The sequence below is a fragment of the Cornus florida genome, unplaced genomic scaffold (genome assembly GCF_030987335.1).
Source record: "Cornus florida cultivar Cherokee Brave unplaced genomic scaffold, ASM3098733v1 CherokeeBrave_3.0.0_Hap2_Chr04, whole genome shotgun sequence".
NCBI classification, from domain to species: domain Eukaryota; kingdom Viridiplantae; phylum Streptophyta; class Magnoliopsida; order Cornales; family Cornaceae; genus Cornus; species Cornus florida.
In genome coordinates, this window is record NW_026775574.1 from 106,239,275 (window position 1) to 106,260,234 (window position 20,960).

The 20,960-nt window shown below is 33.1% G+C and overlaps 3 protein-coding genes across 3 annotated transcripts; 2 read left to right on the forward strand and 1 right to left on the reverse strand.

Annotated features, from left to right (window-relative positions):
• Positions 1–307: 307 nt before the first annotated feature.
• Positions 308–7,831, forward strand: LOC132304537 (uncharacterized). The gene is made up of 6 exons (XM_059802268.1): positions 308–657; positions 741–796; positions 1,068–1,122; positions 1,553–1,633; positions 1,720–1,962; positions 7,554–7,831. Exons 1-5 carry the CDS (start codon positions 447–449, stop codon positions 1,953–1,955), a joined length of 639 nt encoding a protein of 212 aa, XP_059658251.1. The 5' UTR covers positions 308–446; the 3' UTR covers positions 1,956–1,962; positions 7,554–7,831.
• Positions 7,832–8,561: 730 nt separating this feature from the next.
• Positions 8,562–9,496, reverse strand: LOC132304538 (early nodulin-like protein 15). The gene is made up of 2 exons (XM_059802269.1): positions 9,232–9,496; positions 8,562–9,084 (listed from the first exon to the last, which is right to left on the reverse strand). The coding sequence occupies exons 1-2, from the start codon at positions 9,416–9,418 to the stop codon at positions 8,720–8,722; spliced, it is 552 nt and encodes a 183-aa protein (XP_059658252.1). The 5' UTR covers positions 9,419–9,496; the 3' UTR covers positions 8,562–8,719.
• Positions 9,497–10,871: 1,375 nt separating this feature from the next.
• Positions 10,872–11,423, forward strand: LOC132302397 (uncharacterized). The gene has a single exon (XM_059799228.1). It carries the CDS (start codon positions 11,032–11,034, stop codon positions 11,290–11,292), a length of 261 nt encoding a protein of 86 aa, XP_059655211.1. The 5' UTR covers positions 10,872–11,031; the 3' UTR covers positions 11,293–11,423.
• Positions 11,424–20,960: the final 9,537 nt, after the last annotated feature.

Sequence of the window (20,960 nt, forward strand, 5' to 3'; positions counted from 1 at the left end):
ATGGAGTCTTTTGACTTCTTGGTGATCTTATATGAATCTAAATAAATCTATATTCATTAACAAGTTCATAATCTTACATTCATCAACATCTACAAATTTATGTTTATGTACATTTTCATGGTTGTATAAACAGCCAATCTAATATAAACAAGGATTGACTCGTTTGCTAAACTCGAACTCGAACTCGGGCTGGGCTTGTCTGTCCTAATTAGTAATTAGCTGTAGGAAATAGGGAACCTTGTGCTAGTCCACCAGTCCCTGTCCCTACGAAATTGATGTGGCAAAGGCTGTAAATCACCCAATTGCCGCCAGAACCCAAAAGCCCTAAAACTAACCCCAACAGCGGCTCATGCTATCAGGTTTAAAGTAACCCCTCAAAGAGAGGGAGAGAGAGAGAGAGAGTGTTTTGATTGATCGTGATTTTAAGTGTGCAGGAGAATAGTATAATGGAAAGTGGAACCGGGAAAGAGAGGAGCGTAGTAGCAGAATCGGTAATGGAGGCAGTGAAGAGAACATCAAACAACGTTGAAGAAGTCAGAGCTCAGTTTCTCCAGTTTTTATCACTATGCAACGTCCAAGTACTCGCCGAAATGCCTCCTCTACAACGGGCTGAATCTCTTCTCTTGCTCGCCAAAGCCACTACAGCCCTCTTCACACGTACGTAAAGCCCTCCCTCAACACTCTATTATATCATTCTCAATTTGTATTTCATTCGACTTCAATTGATTTGATTTTTCCAGTGAGGTTGAGATGTAACGGCGTTCACCCAGATGACCATCCTGTCAAAACAGAGCTTGTATGTTGCCTTGCACTCCATTTTTTTCCTTTAGCTTTTCGGATTTTAATCATGTGACAGCCTCTTTTTTGAGGTTTTAATTAATGGGTCCTTCTTTAATTCATTTATTTTGGTGTTTTGATTAATGGGTCCTGCTTTAATTCTTTTATTTTGAGGTTTTTTATTCTGGTTTTTGATTAATTTTGCTTTTGGGTATTCCTTCAATTGGGTATTTCATGTTCAAGCTTTCAATTAGGGCATTGCTTAATTTTAATGTTTGTTGTACGCGTAGGAGAGATTAAGCTTGTACCGAGACAAATTGGAGCGGTTCATTGATTTGAGTAAAGGTAATTGTGATTCCGTCGATTTATTTGATTTGTATACTGTGGAACTGAAAATAGAATCAAATTTCAAATCTTACATTGGATGTTGTTTTGGTTTCTGTAAACTGGCCTCAACTAAGCAAACATATTATTTCTGCATTAAGCTTATTTTAATGGATTTCTTCTTATTCGTTTTTCTAATCCCAATTGATGGAATATCAAATATGCAAAATTTAATTTCTTATCACTTCCAAGTTCCAACAATTTCTCAGCAATATAGTCCTCATTTTGAGTGCTCATTTCCAACGACGCGGTGATGGCACTTTCGAAATTGATGGAACAAACATTTTCCCTTCTTTTAGGTTATTATTATTTGCATTTATCATGTACTAAATGACTTAGTGGTAATTGATTTCCCATTGTTGATTACAAAATTTCTTAAATGTCCTTGAAGCTCCGCTGCGACCTTCGACTACCTTAAATCGCCAGGCAGCAACCCGTTTTATTGAGCATTCTTTGCCAGATCTTACCCTGGGTAAGAAGCAATCACTTCTTTCTTGTGAATATGACTTTCTCTTCCATTTGATCTTGTTTTGTTAAAAATAAGCTAAAAATCTGCAGAGCAGAAGCAAAATATGAGGAATGTCAGTAGAAGAGAGGGAGTAAAGATTAAGTATTCAGAGAGAAGTGTCCACAAGAAGAGGAAATATCAGTCATCTGAGAAACAATCAGTTCGAACTGCTGCTCAGGAATTTCTTGAGAAAGCAGCACGCGAGCTTCTTGGTGATAAGAATGGTCGTTTTAAGGGACCTCTACAGCCTCAGGATTCAGATGAAGATGACATGCCCATTGTCTGATTCTCTGGTAAGTTCACAGCCACATTGACATCGCGATGATTTTCTACCACCAATGTCTTTAAAGGTTTAAAAAATATTATCTAGTTGCTCATGCCTTGGTGTTCAGTGAAGCATCATGTTTGGATAAATTTTTTCTTGTTTTATCATATGTGTACCTTTTGTATTCTTATTGTCAATGTTGTTGCTATGTCCATATACTAGATGGAGCAACAGTGTTTCACACTCATACTCATTAGGTGTTCTAAATGTTGAAGTTTAACTTTCTTTTTTATTTGTTGGGGAAAGACCATAATACGTCAAGTGACATTGTAACATGCTACGAGGTGTAAGTACTTATGGAGGCTTGATGTAGATAATGAGGGATATGATGGGCATAACCATGATATTCCATAATCATATTCCTTTATACATGGAAATGGAAGGATCCTGTCTTGTTAGGTTAGTACGTTAAACTTTTTGAAAAACTTACCTCAGTTGGACATGTAATACAATATAGTTACATTGCATAGAATTGGAAACCATATCATCTAGCATGCATTATTCTATTATTAGATTTAGGAGTTGGTTCTATTAGGGAGGTACCGCATGTAAGATAATTGCCAAAATGTATATTTGTACTTAATTCATTTTCTTATACTCCCCCTGTCCCATATTAGTTGTTCATTTGTCTCTCTTTTATGACATGCAACTAATGCATTGTCCCTTTTTAAAATTACTAAGTTGTCCTTTTAAGTTTAAACATATGTATTACCAAGTTGGAAGTTTTTTGAAAATTTAAAAGGTAATTATGGAAATATAATATTTATTTTGTTTTGACTTTTCAAATGAGACAACTAATTTGGGCCATCCCAAAAAGGTAAGAGTGACTACTAATATGGGACGGAGAGGGTGTAAAATATTGTATTTTGTTGTAGTTTAATGGAGATGATATGGATTTTATAGAATTTAGACCTCTTTTTGAAGAATGGATACTCAATTTGAATGTATGTTCTGATTGTTTTCTAGAATTTCACAAATTTTCAATTCTAAGTTTCAGTTTCTGTTGTATCTCTAATCGAATGTATATTTTAAGCACCTTGTGCTTGTAGGCCAATGGTATTTTGAGGACCTTTCTCGATGGAAAGTGGGGGTCCAAACCCTGTAAATATGTTTATTTTTAATATAATGATGTATGAATGTTCTTAATATCACCAAAACAACAACAACAACAACAATAACAATTAAGCCTTTTCCCAATTACTTGAGGTCGGCTATATGAATCCTATGTTTTAATTTCATTCTATTTAAGGCCATAGCCTTGGTCAATTGACTCAATTCAGATGCTATCATATCTTTTTTTACTTTAACTTTGGTCTTCCTCTTTCCCTAGTATTACTCTCAGTGTGGACTGTCACTTCTCCTAACCAACGCACTTAAAGAGGTCTTCTTTGCATTATGTCCAAACCATCTTAACCAAATTTCTCTAATTTTATTTCCAATTGGTGCTACACCATCTCCCAAATATAATCATTTCTAATTCTATCATTTCTAGTCTTACCGCACATCCATCTCAACATTCGCATTTCTGCCACACTTTATGCAAATGTTGTTTCCTAACTGCCCAACATTCGGTATGGCCGATCTAATGCACTCCTCCATTTAACCGATCTTGCCTTGATGAGTTGATTCTATGATTAACGTAATCTCCAATTTCTCCCTCATTGAGCCTAAATAATGAAAATGTTCACTTTTTTTGTACCTTTTGATTCCCAATCTTCACTACATCCTCATTTGTCTTTCTAGATTTACTAAAGCTACACTCCATATATTCAGTTTTATTTCGACTTATCTTAAATCCTTTTAGTTCAAAGCTTTTCTCCAAACCTGCCATTTGGCATTAACTCCTCTAGTCTCATCAATTAAAACAATATCAGCGACAAATAACATACACCACGAAATCTCATATTGTATGTGCCTTGTCAGCTCATCCATAACCAAGGCAAAAAATTATGGACTTAATGCTAACCCTTGGTGCAAGGCTACAGTAATTTAGAATTCTTTTGTTACCCTTACAGGCGATCGAACTATAGTCACACAACCATCATGCATGCTCTTTATTGTGTATATGTATCCCTTTGTGACTCCTTTCTTTTCTAAAACCTTCCATATTAGATCTGTAGGTACCCTATTATAGGATTTCTCCAAATTAATAAATACCATATGGAGATCTCTCTACTTCCCTATATATCTTTCCACTAGTCTCCTGAATAAGTAAATAGTATCCATTGCTAACCTATTTTACATGAATCCATTGATTCCCTGACACTTCGGTCTCTCATCTTAGGCGTTGTTCAATCACTCTCTCGCGGATGTTTCATAGTATCTCATTAATTTAATATCACGCTAATTATTACAACTTTGTACATCCTTTTTATTTTTATATATAGGTACTCGAATACTTTGGCGCCACTCATCCGACATCCTCTTAGTTGTTATTATCTTATTAAACAGTTTTGTTAACCAAGACAAGCCAACTTCTCCTAGACACTTCCACACCTCAATTGGAATGCCATCGGGCCCTAAAGTGCTTCCCATTTTCATTTTTCTTAAGGCATTCCTAACCTTCCACTCCTTGACCTTATAGAAAAATATGTTATCTCTAACATATTCTTCTAAGCTTAGACTTCCTATATGGTTTTCATTTAGCAATTTCTCAAAATAACTTTTCCATTTGTCTTTAATGTTATCATCTTTTACTAAAACTTGTGAATGTTCACTCTAAATACATTTAATATGGCTAAAATCTCTATTGTTTCTCTCCCTTAGCTTAGTAAGTTTATAAATATTCTTTTCCCCATCTTTTGGCCTAGTTTAGAATAGAAATCGTCATATGGTCTATGTTTTGCCTCACTAGCTACTTTCTTAACTTCTTTATTTATTTTTTATATTTGTCAAAGATTTCACTCTTTTTAGTTTTTTTTGCCAAACTTTATAGCATTCCCGTTTTGTTTTTATGAATTTTTGGACTCACCAAGTTTCTTTAAATAATGGTCCCGACCCTTTTGATTCTCCTAGGACTTCTTTTGCTACTCCTTTTTAATATATATAGTCATCTTATTCCACATTAAGTTTTTTCATCTTCTACATTCCCTGTTGCTTCTTTTAACATCTTATTTTTAAATAATTCTACTTTCTACCCTCTTAAATTCCACCGGCTAGTCCTTGGGTTTATGGTTCTCTTTCTCCTTTTAGGTTGTCCTTTTATTCATACAACTAAAACAAGAAGCTTATTTAGTGATGCTAGATCTTCGGGAATAACCTTACAATCTTTAATTTTTAATCTATCTACCTTTCTAATTAAAAAAAGTAATCAATTTGACTCATGTTTGATCCATTTTTAAAGGTCATTAAGTTTTCATCTCTCTTTGTAGAATAGGTATTCCTAATTATATAAGATTATATGCTACTGCAAAATCTAAGATAGTCTCCTCGACACCATTTCTATCTCCAAATCCATGTCCACCGTGTACCATCTCATATCCTCCACAGTCCACACTCTTTTCCTACATGACCATTAAAATATCCTCCTATATGCACTTTTTCTCCTTCTGTCTATTCCTTGCATCAATTTGTCCATATGTTCCCAAAATTATAATTTTAATATTGTCAGCTAGTCTTACTTGGGGTGCACACGTGCTGACTATATTAACTATATTTCCTCCTAATACGAGTTTTACAAATATTGTCTTATCTTCTTTTCTAATAACGGTTATCATATCTTCTTTTAAATTCTTATCAATGATTATCCCTACTCCATATTTATGTTTATTCTTTCCAGTATAACATAATTTATATCCTTCAATCTCTCTAGCTTTTGCATCTACCCACTTAGTTTCTTGTAAGCATAAAATATTAATCTTAAATCTAATCATAGAGTCTATTAAATTAATTCCTTTATCCGTCAAGGTTCCTACGTTCCAAGTCGCTATTTTAAGCCTACTATCCTGGGCTAACTTCTTTACCTGATCTCGTCCACAAAAATGTGGGAACCCTTTCCTACTTTTTACCGCACCTTGGCACCGATGTGGCGCCCATTGCCCATTTTTCGAAGCATCCGGAAGCTGATGCAACGTTTCTTTTAAGGGGAACGCGTTGCTAAGATGGTTTCTGGTTTTCGTAAATGAACATGCATATATTAGTCTGTGTTATGGTCACTATAACTGGGGATGGAAAATGACCAAGTATGGCAATGATTGGCATTCTAGGGAATTCAATGGCAGATTTTATTTATTTATTTATTTACTTTTTTTTGTTCATGTGGGTCTTTGACCGCCTTAGTTATCTAAAAGGCAGAGGCAATCCTAATTGTGTTTACATTCGCATAACTTATGCATACTGTAGCTATCATATTTGGTTATTAGTACATTATTGTTTCAATAAGCTAATTGTAATTCTCTAAGACTATGTACAAAAAGCTGAATGGTTGAACTGGGTCTACATGTCATATTTTGAATTTGAGAAAACTATCGTGGTTCTTTGATGTCACACTCCTGTTCAAATGATTAAATACAAATGACTAAGAATACAAGCTTAGGTGTGAGTATCTTTATGAGTACTCCTAAATTTTGCTAGACCTACATTTCTTGTTGTAACTTCAAAATAACTACCTATGCCTCCATGTCTAATCTAATATTTTCCTTCCTAGAACAATTGAGTGATCTTACCTAACGATGTAGATACTTGCACTGAAACTTTTCTAAAAATGCCACATAAATGGTTTTTTTGGGAGTGAATGATATGGAAGCATGCACGTTATTGCTATGATGATGCGTCCTATGAATATTAATTTTATACAAAATATTATGTTTTTAAACCCAACCTACTTTATTTATATTTTTTTTTTAAATAATGGATATTCAACCTGAATGTATGTTTTCTAGATTTTTCAATTTTTAAGTCCTATATTTTAGACTTTTAGCTCCTCGTGTATTTATAATTGAATGTAAATTGTTAGCACCTTCTGTTTGTAGACCGGTAGTATTTAGATGACCTTTCTAGGCAAAAGATGGGGGATTCAAACCCTGTCATTTTTCAATATAATGATATGTGAATGTTCTTAATAGTTAATATAACCGAAAGAATAAATAAAAAACAAGTAAATTGCTACTGCTGGTCGCAATGCCAGAAGACAAGTGGATGACTGAAATACCCTGGCTCGCTTGATTCCGTGCTCTGTTGATGTTTGGTGATTTTAGATGTTTTTTGGTTTCAGTTAATTAACATTTATATTAGTTAGCCTCTTTGATGGTCACTACAGCTGAAGATGGAAATGACCAAGTACGGTGATAAATGACATTCTAGGCAATCCAATGTCATGTTGTTGCTGAAAACTTTAGCAGAACTGTCTTTTCTATAATTTGAGACCTGAGTGTTTTACTAATATATACAAGTTGAGACCTGGGTGTGTTAATGACACTAACGATGCATAATCAGTCCTTCCAGTTTCCATTAACCTTGAAAATTATATCAATTGATTTTGTGTTGCGCCGAGTCCTTCTATTTAAGAAGCTTCTAATTATTACCTTATGCTTTCTGACATTTTTCTGTGTGTTCCCGCAGGTCACACAGGGCAGGCATATATGGTGGTGTTAGCCAATTTTTTTATGGAATGGTATGCACCTATTTTGTTTTCTTATATTGCGGTTTGCCTTTTCCCTGTGGTTCACAAAAGGCTTTTATTGATTTTCTACTTTCTGCTATATGGATTCTTCTTTTGTTTTCCCCTCGGAGAAATGGTGTAATATGCGCGTGTTTGCTGCAGTACCTTTTTGAAATAGATGTTTGTTTTGTAAGGCGTTTTCAGGCAATTTCATTTATGATATTTTTTTGTTGATTCATTTTTGAAATCGAATTCACTTGTTGAATTCATGTTTTGATTTTTATAAAATGTTATTTTGCAGATCAAAAGCTTCAAAAATTATTAGTTGAGCCAAAAAATGTCGGTGTTTGTAAAAAAAAAAAAAAAGAAAAAAAAAAGGGCACTTTCATAATTTTGAAAATTAACGTTTAAAAGACCTGAAACAGTGTGTTGATTATTTATAAAAAAATAAGTTATGAAAAATTATTGTGTCTCATAGCCCTGGGAATGTTTTGCAAAATTTGGATTCATATAAGTGTTTTTTTACTTTAATTTTAAGATTTTGTTTGTATGAAAAAGAAGAAGATATTTTTGTTTGTATTAAAAAAAAAAAAGAGACCACATATATATACATGTGTTACATGTATGAAAAATAAGTTTGTTGATTATTTATGAAAAATTATTGTCTCCTCCTACCCCCGCGAATGTTTTGCAAAATTTGGATTCAGATAAGTGTTTTTTTTACTTTAATTTTAGATTTTGTTTGTATTGAAAAAGAAGATATTTTTGTTTGTATTGAAAATAAAAGAGACCACACACATATATATGTATATATTTATGTTTATATGTTTGTGTAACCACTAACCAGGCTCCTAAAATCTTATGGTAAGTCGGGATTCATAGGTTGTTTTGTTCTGGAAAAGCAAAGACCGATGCCAATATAAAGGGTAAAACATTGAAGTTCTAATGAGAGTTGAGATGTAAATAAATAAATAAATTAATGGAATATATTAATATCTGTAGTGACAATCCACATACATAGAAAATCAAATAATTCCCCCAAAAGTAGACCCTAAACCAAAGTATAATCAACCCTCACCATCAGTATAATCAAATGAATCAATCAAATTAACCAAACCCCACCCCTTCAAAACCCAAAAACCCTCATTAAAACAAGCCATCCCACCAAGACCATCATCAAACTGCCCTGTAAACTTGAAGCACCGCTTGTGGGGGCGACTGCCGGTCCGTCAAACTCCACCGGAGATGGTGCCGGAGAAATAGCAGTGAAGAGCCTCTTGTGCGTTGCAGACATGACCACCACTATCAGCTTCTGGCCTTTCTCGCAGTTTCCTGCTGCTCCACTGATGAAATAGTAAGGCCCGGATTGGTCGAGCGTCACCTTGGTGTTCCCATCCTTGTACTCTTCAATGGGGCTTGAAGTATTGCAGGTAGCATAACCTCTCTTTGTTACTTGCAACACTGAGTCTTTCTCACTGTCATACTTCCACACTGGTTCATCCAGCAAAACATGAAAAAGCTTTAGTTAGAGAGAGAGGAATTTGACAGAAACCCAATACCATATATGGATGAATACACACGACTATATATATATATATATATATATGCAGGAAAAAGAGGGATGGGATTTGAGCTTACCAAGAGAATCTCCGACGAGGAAGCGAGAATTTTCAGCCCATTTGTTGAGGGAATCGGATTGAGAAGATGGGACCTTCCATGCCTCAGTTTTGCCTCCAACCAAGTGGTCTCTAGCTTCTGAGAAGCTGATGAAGAGAAGAAGTGAGAGAACCAGTGTGGATACTAGAGCTCTTGAAGAAGAAGCCATCGATGGACAGACTGTTTGAGCTTAAAAAACAGAGTTCTTAAGCAAATCTACAGAGAGGGAGAGAGAGATGATTTTCAAGAAGGGGTAGTGATGGAGTTGGGAGTGTTTCCATCCATATATATAGAGGGGCAGGGACAGGATGATGAACTAGCCGTTGGGAAAAGGCTGTGAGAGGTAACTGTTGGTGGGCCAGGCAATGAATGTTTTTGGTGTTCGAGACTTGCCCTGGTTTTGTCTGTTACCGCAACGGTAACTTCGGAAACGACCCTTTTATACAGAAAAGGAAATAAATAAATAAAAGAACTTTGTAAATGTCCATCTCCCTATTTTTTTGTTTTATGCTTATAAAAAAAAAATACTTCTAAGTTAACCCAAAATAATAATAATAATAATAATAAATGGTATTAAAATGCTACCGTTGCCAATTTAGCGTGTCTCATCTATATGGGTAAGGCCCCCAAGGGTGTGAGGTCTCCATCGAAAGAAATGAGATTATCGCGAATACAACATATAACACACTAATCGGGGTTATGGATGAGTTTAAGAAAGAAAAAAAAAACGTTAAAAATTCACAAGGTTCTGAGTTTGCCTCGACTTTGATGTAGGGTATCCAAAACCGAGTTTGGAAAATCTACATATATATATATATATATTCATTAGTGGGACGGGATTGGGAAAGGAATTCTCTCGAACCCGTCACGTTGGCATTCCTAATCATGAGGTCAACCTAGTGACAGTTGTTATGAGCTCTTTGTGGTGACATCTAACTATTTGAAAGATAATTGTACGAAGATTACTTAATCAAAATTTCATACCAAAATTTATTTATACACACTATTTTATTCTATTTTTTTAATTCATTTGAGCAAAATATACTATCAACTTTTGTCTGCTATAAGTTTATTTTTTGAGATGAGAATTTATGTATAAAAACTGGGGACTGATAATGTGATAAATCCATGTATTGTTGTAACGCCAATTGTGTGACAGGTATGGGCGTCGAGTCATTCACATTGCCGACACTTTTAGACCATTGTTCGGAGCTCTTTTAGAAATTAGATTTAGTGAATATTAAATTGATGTCACTCTAAAAATGAATTTTAAAAAATAGTTATTTTAACAAAATATAATAAAAATACAAATAAAACTTAAACAAATTGCTAAATTGTATATAACTATCGATATGACAAATTTTAGAAGTATCATTATAATTAACTCAATTTTAATAGTAAAAATTTAAGTTTATATCATCAATTCATGATTCACTGTATCATCTAATATGCCACATATAAATTAATTTACAATGACTCTATCCAACGTAACTGATAATGTAAACCATGATCACCATTTATCACCGAAGTCATGGAAAAAGGTGTTGGTGGGAGGTTAGAGTTTCCAAGCAGAAGACACTTGTTGCCCACACAGGACATGCAGCTGCCACGTATCCAACCCACGTTACCTACATAACTCGAAACGTGGCTGTTAGTCTGTTACCCATCTCATCTTCCATTCTTATTATTTTTCTTGAGAGAGAGAGAGAGAGAGACAGAAAGAAGTTGATTGAGAGAATTTTTAGGAAAAAAAAAAAAAAAAAAAAAAAAAAAACAGAGAGAATGAGGACGGAAGAAGTGAAGAAGGCAGGAGTGGAGGCATCCAAGAGGCCACCACCGGGGCATAGCCCAGGTGAGGTACTCCACCAGCGCCGCAACTTACCCATCAGCCCTTACACGATGGCTCTAGGCGGCTTTCTCTTCGCCGCCACCATCGGTTACTTGACCCTCTATGCCAAGAAAAAGCCCGAAGCCTCTGCCGTAGACGTAGCCAAAGTCGCCACCGGCACTGCTCAACCCGAAGACACCCGTCCCAGCAAGTAGATGCATATCTCTTTCCATTTTCCAAAAATGTGCTGCAGCAGCTGCTGCTCTTTGAGCAATATCTATCGTTCAAGCACTAACTATGTTCTTTGACGTTTTATATTTATGTGGTTTATTTGGTTAATCAGTAACACTTTTAAAAGCCCTTTTTATTTTATTTTATTTTATTTTTTGTCCTAACGATCGAAGGAGTTATATATAGTAATATGTATTGGTATATATACGTATATACGGATTGTGAGATTAAAATTAGAAAAGGTAAATAGTGTGATTGCCAATCCAACCTAGCTTGGACCCATTGACATTTCTGTTTGAGAATAAGCATTAGACAGTGTGGAAGTATCAAAGATGAGTTTTAATGAATGGGGATGAGAAATTTGGTGTAGAACTTTTATTTATTTTTTTCTTTTTTAATTTTGGTCACTAAAATTTAATTATCCCTATTTTTTATGTAAAATGCAAGCAAGTGAAGTTGAAATATGATTATTTGTTTTTAGGGAAATATAGAAGTGGGACGTGGACCAGTTTTTCAAAGCCATGAATAAATTTTGCGGGCCTAGAATGTGAACCCAACAAGCTCAGACCACAGCTAGGACTCTGCTTTGTCTATATTGAACTAGTTGAAGTAGTGAGTCCAGTCCACTCCAGCACACAATTCAACCCCCCAAAAAATATATGTACTACTCTTTTGTTTGACAGGTAAAAAGGTAATTGTCTATATAAGAGTCAACTTAGAAGGGCCAGTTTTCTCAGGCCCAAAAGGAGGAGGGCATCAGCCCAAGTTTTATAATTTTGGATGGTGAGAAATTATCACTAACCCCCACCTTGGTAGGACACGTTTATGTCCATTTAGATTGAATGATTGGGAGAGAAAAAATAAATAAATAATATGAATTGGAAGAGATTTGTAGGGATGGTTTTCTCTTTAAATTTCTTTAAACAATGTGAAGATTTGGAGTGAAGATTTGGAGAGAGAGGATGATGGATAATTAATACTTTTATAATTTCAAAATTACCATCAACAATTAAAAAATAAACATGTTAGTGTTATTTTTCTTTTTTTCAAACAAGAATACTATTTTTTTTGTCTTTCCTTCATAATTTATTTAAACATAAATATAATTTATTATTATCCTTCCTTTTCCCGAGTTATAATTGAAAAACAAACTCACTTATCATGTAGTTCGTGTTGAAGCCCTGTCAAACTCACTTAAGCCCTGTCAAACTCACTTATTGTGTAGTGTTCAAAAAGTAATAGTACATAAATTACATTATCAAGTAGTCAATATTAAAGTAATATGGTCGATGTGAAAAATAAGTTCAAAACATAGAAATAAAATAATAGTTTCATTAGAAGTCAAAATAAAGAAAATATACCTCAATAAGTGTGCACAATGAAGATATATAAGAAAATAATTACTCCAAAAATCTACTGCTTTAAATTTGAAGCCTTGGTCCGTGACATTGATCAAGAAGTAATGAAAGTATACGGACAAAGGTGTTGATGAGTGTTTCGAAGGAGTTCTACGACACTACTTGTCACCAATACATAACATGCAGCTACCACGTATCCAACCCGTGGCAATTATCCTTCTTATTCATTCTTATATTTCTTCACACACACACACACACACACGTACGGGGTAGAGAGGTGTTAGTGTTTGACAGACGTAAACAACACAAGATGAGTCCAGAGGACGCGAAGAAGGCAGGAGAGGAGGCATCGAAGAGGTCAGGCATCCAGCGGCGCAACTTGCCTTTCAGCCCTTACACCATGGCTGTCGGTGGCCTTCTCATCGCCGCCGCCACCATCGGTTACTACACTTTTTATGCTAAGAAAAAGCCCCAATCCTCTGCCCGAGATGCTGCCGCCAAACCCACTACCCAATCCGAAGACACCCGTCCCCGCAAGTAGCTCTATATATATATATATATAAAAATTAGTGGTATGGTTGTTTTTTTATATATGCAGTTAAATTAATAAGTAGTATTGTTTTTTTCATGTATTCAATGACTTGGGGATTTTTAAACAATTGTTGCACATATCACGTACATATGTGTGTTGCTGGGGGCTCTACCAACAACCAACTACTTGTGATTGCTTACATGAGTCAATCCTATGTTTTTGTTCTATGATATACTTAGTATTTATTAGTCACAGAATTCTTAATAAAAATCAAATGGTGTAACCTCACTACAGTTTGGGGTTGGGAGGGGTTCGAGCTCAGCGTGGATTGTGTTATGTGTGAGCAGTGTGTAGTAAATACGTACCTGGTTCCTAATAAAAAAATTAAAAAGATTTTCTTGGCGTTTTAGTAAAAGTAAACGTACAGGTTCAGCCCATAATTAAATTTTGTGGGGCTATAATGTGAACCCAATTTTACAAGCTCAGTCCAGCCTTATCAGCTCCAGCTCCGCTCATAACTAGTGTTTGGGTGAGTCCCGTCCAGCTTAGACCTACTAGTATTTGTAAGAGAACAACTGTACAAGGCCCAAGGGAGGGAGGTCATCACATAACAACAGGCATTAAGCCCAAGCCCAAATTATTTACTCTTCGTTTTTTTTTTTTTTTTTCGTAAGTAACCGGGTATCTTTTGCCCCAACCAAATTCCCAGATACCGGGTTTAGTTCTCCCATTCGCGTCGAAAGAATTGTTTGCATTTTTTAGTTTGGGCTTTTCACCAATGTGCGTGGACCCAAAAGATTGTTTGGAATTAAATTTTAAATTTTAAACTTGATGCTTTATAAGACACCGAACGTAATGTTTACCGGTCATGTATCACTAGAGCTAGGTTAATTATTATTGACTAACTCTTATGGTCAATTATCTACTCTTTTTTGCCCCTAATTAATGTAACTTTAATATTCAAGGAATGAAAGGGAAATGAATCAGACCACATGCAACAAGGATATGCATCTCTCTCTTTATATATATATATATATATATATACACACACATGTATGTAAGTGTATATAAATATAGATATAGATATAGGGCTTTAGGGGCAAAGGTTTAAAACAAAGATGGGGCAAGTAGTAGGTACAATGATGTGAAACTTTAAGAACATAAAACCTGGAGAGAATCTGTATTTGTATTGGGAATCACTGAAATGTGGACTTAATATTTGGGAATACACAACGAGGATGAGATAGATAAAGGTAACCAACCAACCATATAAATTGGCGCCCCACCTATGAATCAAGGTCTCACCTCCCAACCATCATCAATTTGGGACCCCAATTTACCATCATTAATTTATGATGGTTCATGCCCACGCCTATTTTTCACCAATAATTGCCTCTTTAGACCCACACTTTTTACTCCATTTTATTAATAAGTGCCTCTTACTTACTTTCATTTTATTTTACCCACTATTACTATCCATGTGCTGTGCGGCGCACACAGGTTCAATCTATGTTTTTTTAGTTTATTAATTTGTTGGATTTGTGGATACGGCCAATGTTGGACATGTCTCGGACACAGTCAAATATAAATTGGAAATTTTATTTTTTCAGTTGAACAAGGTTGGAATACAACAACAGTACCTTTTGGACATTTTTAGAATAGATTGGGGTGGTTTTGTAATTTTATTTTTAGAAGAATGAGATTCCATACAATTTAATATATATTTTGGGTTAATTAAAAAAATAATATAAAATTTAAGTAAAAAAAAAACAAACAAATATCTAGTTCTAAATTTCAAATTATTGATTTTATTCATAATTATATGGATAAATGAGCAAACTAAATATTATATATATTATTTTTTGACATTTACATGTCATGCTCGTATCTTATTTTTTTAAAAAATTTGTAATATTGTAGTAATTGTGTCCCTTATTATACTAATCTTTATTGTCAATCATGTTCAACCGTATGTACATATGCACCGTGTAACAGACGCATCCAACCTTTCATACATTATATATATAATATACGCGTGAATATATATATTACATGAACGGTTCAAATACGTCGATGCAACCAACGCAATAAATTTTTTCTCATATTTATTATTATTATTATTATTATTGACACTCATATTTCACAAGAGAGGATCCAAGTGTGATAGGTCCAACCTGATTCAAGAACTAATTACGGGCCCTCGGGGAGGTGGGTAGCAGTCGTTTTTGATAAATTTAAACTTGGTACCATTCTATCCCTCCCCATTATGCGGCCTATCACATATGCCATGCATGAATACCAAAACAAATAGGAGTATATATAACACATAAAAGAGTTATTAATTGTTTGATGCAATATATAAATACAAAGCCTTTATGTAAATAATGTTAGATTAATATATATATATATATATATATATATCTGTGAAATCTATCTCGTCTGTCCTCAGCATTGCCAGGACAGTCATTATACATACATATATGTGAATAATATAATTCTTTTAACAGTTGCAAAGACCTGGAGAATATTCTCCTTTTTGTTTTTCTTTTTGGGTTCATCCTTTTTATTTTTCATTCACATAAAACTTATCAAATGCTGATGTCAATATTTCTTTTTTCTTTACGAGTTCACCCTTTTATTAATATTAAGAAGATGAAGAAGAAGGAGGAGGAGGGGAAATTTAGTTGGTTAATTTTTAAAAATGAAAAATCAATAGATTTGGCGGCTACTAAACAGCCAAGTAGCCAACATAAATATTGGATATGAAGATTTGATAAGTTTTAATTATTTAACAAATAAAAAGAAAAGTAGAGATTAATTAACTGTAGGAATAAGTTAATGAAGTGGAGTGGGTGGAAGAATTAAAATAAGTGGGGATGAGTTAAAAATTGAATAGTACGTATAGAAAGAAAAGACTGGTCCACCATGACGATTAAGAGTGACTAAGAGAGGAAGATAAGAAATTGGCTGGCTTTGAGGTGTGTGGTGGTACAAAAATATCTTATTCAACCAAATAATAAAGGTGGTGTTTAATTTAACCCCCAAATTAATACTCCATATAAATCTTGGTCCCCTACTAGTACATGTGAGTTTGGACCATGTAAAGCATATGGGGGACATATAGCATTGAGATTTCATTTTAGGGTGGGGACACCAATAAAGTTAACAGCAATGGAATGTGATACATGTACTGATTTTAGTTTGCCACCAAACTCCCTCTCTTGCTTTTCTTTTTTTATTTATTTATAGTGAACACACACACACAATGTTAAGGGTTCCTTTAACATGCGCTTTAGTTTTTATGTTTTGTTTTTGTTTAAAAAAAAAATAATATTTTTGTTGTAGGAATATTTTGAAAAAAAAATTAAAAACACGTTTGAAAACGATATTTTGACGTGAAAATGTCGAAAACAAAAACATGCACAGTTATAGTTTTGGTCATAAAGAGTTGTCAAAACAAGAAAATATATCTTTTTGGTGTTTTAGTTTTGGATCACTCTTCACGAAGTGTTTTAGCACTGTGTAAAATAAAATAAGGCCGCACCAAACATTTTTTTTTTTTTTTTCCAAAATCGACACTATAGCAATCCAAAAACAAAAATAGTAGAAACAAAACGCATGCTAAACAGGGCCTAATAAAAGGGCCTTTTTTAAAAAAATATTTGAGCAATATATGACCCAAAATTCCCGATGTTAAAACTTCACACCCTTCGCTCACATCATTTTATTCAGAATTATCTCACTTTCGGACTATAAATGATTGTCATATCTCATATAGTGATTTATTATAAGAGCAATTGTTTGGTGCAATGATAAAAAAAAAAAAAACACTTAGTTTTATATATAAGAATAATTACTTTGGGCTCGTTTGACAATGTTCTTACTTCTTGTTCTTTTGCTTTTGCTAATATACTGTAGCAAAGCAAAAACACGAAACATGTTTGGTAATGTTTGCTTTCCTTTGAATAGTATCGTTTCAAAAAGATAGGCCAAAATCAAAAGGCATAAAAATGATATTTTTGGTTACTTTCACACTGTTAAAAAAAAAAAAAAAAAAAAAAAAAACCTTTTTTTTTTTTTAAATAAAACTATATTTAATTAATTTTTCTCATTTATCTAAATTTGTGTTGCTAATTAAAGTAATTAATTAGACTATACTTTTTCCTTTTCTTGTCTTTCAATTGGATAGGATAAATATCCTAGGCTGTTTTGAAAGCAAAAACTTGACATAAATGGACCATGTGGGACTAAGATAAGAATATATTATAGCCTCTAATTGGAATAAGAAGAGTTCTCATCATTAATGTAACCATCTAAATTCTATATAATGTGACAATGTGATGTGATGCTCAATGTGATTTTTTTTAAGTTTATCAACAAAGTTTTGTCGTCAAAAATGTTAAACTTGACCTAATTGAATTGTTTTAACGTACATCTACCTAAATCTAAATGGACCAAGTAATTATTATTAGTGAGAAGATTTTATGATTGAATCAACATGTTTTTTTGGTACCGTTATTTATTTCACTCGTTTTCTTAGATGCTACACCTTCCTTTTATTTCTTCCTTCTCACACCACCAAGATCACAATCATGACCATTAGGATATGATGATACACTTATCTAACCTTCCTAACATTAGTAATGATCTTGTCCCTCCAAATCAAATTAAATCTTATATGGTCCACTAACATTTAAACCTAAAATCACCAATTTTAGAATATATATTAAATAAAGTAGGCAATATTTATAATATTTTTTTAATTTTTTTTTAATAGTGATACTTACACCAAATACTTACATTGAATTCTCTAACCGAATAAATTTTAATTAATTATTTATACTAAATACAATTAAGTAGAAGTTCCACTTCCTTATTTATTACATAATTCATTAATTAAGAAAATAAATCTAATAATTTATAATAATTCGGTGCAAGAATCTTCTTCTTCTTTCTTTCTTTCCTTTTTTCTTTCTTCTTTCTTTTTTCTTTTTTCTTTTTTCTTTTTCATTTTCTTTTTCTTTCTTTTTTCTTTTTTTTTAAAGGGTCAACTCTTCCAATACGTGTTCCCACTAATCAGCAGATTATGTAATTTCAGTGGTGGGGTCAGAGCAACTTTTCCCATTTAAGCAAGACCAAGTCACCTTTTCAAGAATGAATCTATGGAAAAATGTTGCTTTACCATTTGAAACTTATGATTACATGATGTAAGCTAGTGTTTTACCAACATGTCCAAGAACAATGGCATGCAAAGTCCATTAGACTTGATTGGATGCCAAATCACTACTTCTCCTAATGTGTAGATTACTCCCTCCATTTCATTATAGTTGCCCATTTCCTCAATTATAACTAACAATAAGTTCCATTATAGTTGTTTATGTAATAAATTGTGACTCACAATATATTATAATGCGATTTATTGTGAGTTACAATTTACGAGATGGATAATTATAATAAGACGGAGATAATATATGATAGTATTGTTTAGCAAACTAAATTTTCGAAACACTAACTAAAGTTTCTTCTTTATATGTGTTGGATAAATTTTGAACTTTCATTTGTAGGCCTGACCTTGCAATATTATTTGTATTTTAAAAAAATAAAATCTTAAACTTGATTTAATATGCTCGGTGAATCAAACTAATCAAAACCATCCGTGATCAGACACATGCACTGAATACATACTCCTTAATAATCTACCACTTAGGCCAACCCTTGAAGTTAATATTTTGATTTGATATCCTAATTAATTACTTTTAATCCTATTTCTACAAAAAAATCCTACATTTTACTGTATTTCAGTTCTTCCTTGGTAGCTGTCATTTCGCTCTTTCTTCCTCCCATCCCTCTCTTTATCTGACCACCATGGTCTCTCATTTTTGTTAGTTTTATTTATTTTTGGATCTTAGAACAGCTTATATATATATATATATAGAGATATATATATATGTGTGCATATATAATTATACACAACGAGAGGCACCCATGTGTGTGATTGATTTGAAGCACAATCAGATTTGTTTTTTTGTCACTTGTCATTCATCTCATAGCTAGTATGCTTTTTACACATGTTCCACATTTTGTTTGTCTGTTTTGTTGTCCTGTGATGCCTTACTACAAATTGTAACGAGCAAGAACAAAGAAGGGGAAGAGAGATATATAAAATCTAATTAGAAGAGCCAGAAATTAAAATATATATATATATATTTTAAGAAGCAAGGAAAAGTTTTGATCCGGTTGGTAAGCAAATTATTAATGTTAATTTGAAATGGGATGCAATATTTACACTCCATTTTTATATATTTGCATTCCGCTCTTTAAACCAAAAAAATGAATCAAGCCCTTTATGTATAAGTAGTGTTTAACGTAACAAAATCTTAGTTTGTCTTGGTCCGGTAAGTAAATGGTGCAATTCAAACAATATTATCGAACTTGTTAAAAAAAAATAGTCTTATTAGACACATATATGAAAGTTGTTTAATAAACAAAGTGTAAATGTTGTTTCCATTTCATAATTAGATTTTTGCAATTTTAGTCTTATTAAATGCTTCCGGTTCTTGGAACATTTTGTAGAGAGATAGAGATGCCTTGTTATCTGAATCAAATAATTTACTCAAATATATTTATTATTTGAAAACGATTCTAAATATCTTTCAAAATATTTGATTTTAACGGCTTTTTTTTTTTAATTACTTTGTTTTTATTTTTTATTTTTTTTAAAATTTTTTTGGGGATGATTAACTTTAAAAATTAAGGTCGGCATGGATTCTTTGGACTCAAAAGGGAGGTCTAGAAATAATTGCACAAATGTGGCAGAGCTAGATTTGCATTTAAAACATATGGAATAGCAGTACAAGTTCCACAATTGCTTCCGTCTGAGTCATTAAGTTCCCACTTTCAAAAGTATGCTTTTTAAACTTGGAACCTTGACTCACTGTAATGCTTCATCATGAACTAAATAATTTAAGGGAAGAGCTTACTTGAAGGGTTAGAGTTGCAACCATTTTTAGAGATTTTTTTTTGGATAATTACTCAATGCATATGATATTACATGTGAAACAGGAACATTACATTTGTTTGATGGTGAATTATAAGTATTTTAAGAGACTCGACATTACTATCGTCCAAAAAAAAGAGTCTTAAAATTTTGACCCACTGTAATGCCATGTAAATCTTAAACCATCAAAATATATATATATTAGTATAACTGGTATGATAAAATTAAGCAATATCCTTGCGTATAAAAAAGTGGTGAACATTACTTAAAAATTTGATGTTTGTAGATGATATGGTCAAAAAGTCGATGTTTATATATATATTTTAGTATTACTAACTCATAACTATAAACATTGATTTTTTGACCATATCATCTACAAACATCAAATTTTTAAGTAATGTTCACCACTTTTTTATATGCAAGGATATTGCTTAATTTTATCATACCAGTTATACTAATATATATATATTATCAATGTTTATATATATATTTTAGTATTACTAACTCATAACTATAGTGGATGCTTGCTTTATTTTTAAATAAGTAGATCCAATCTGATTCATGTGTAGGGTTGACCACTGGTTCAACTGTGGACCAAATCCATTACTTGGCTATTTGTTTCGATTTTAACTGGCTTAGACCACACAGTAAATGTGCAACAAATTGTTACCAATTAATTATAGGCTTGAAAATTGTATAAATTGGACGCCCAAAACCGCTTAAATGGTGGGTCTTTTAACCTCATTCTCACACCTGTTTAATTTG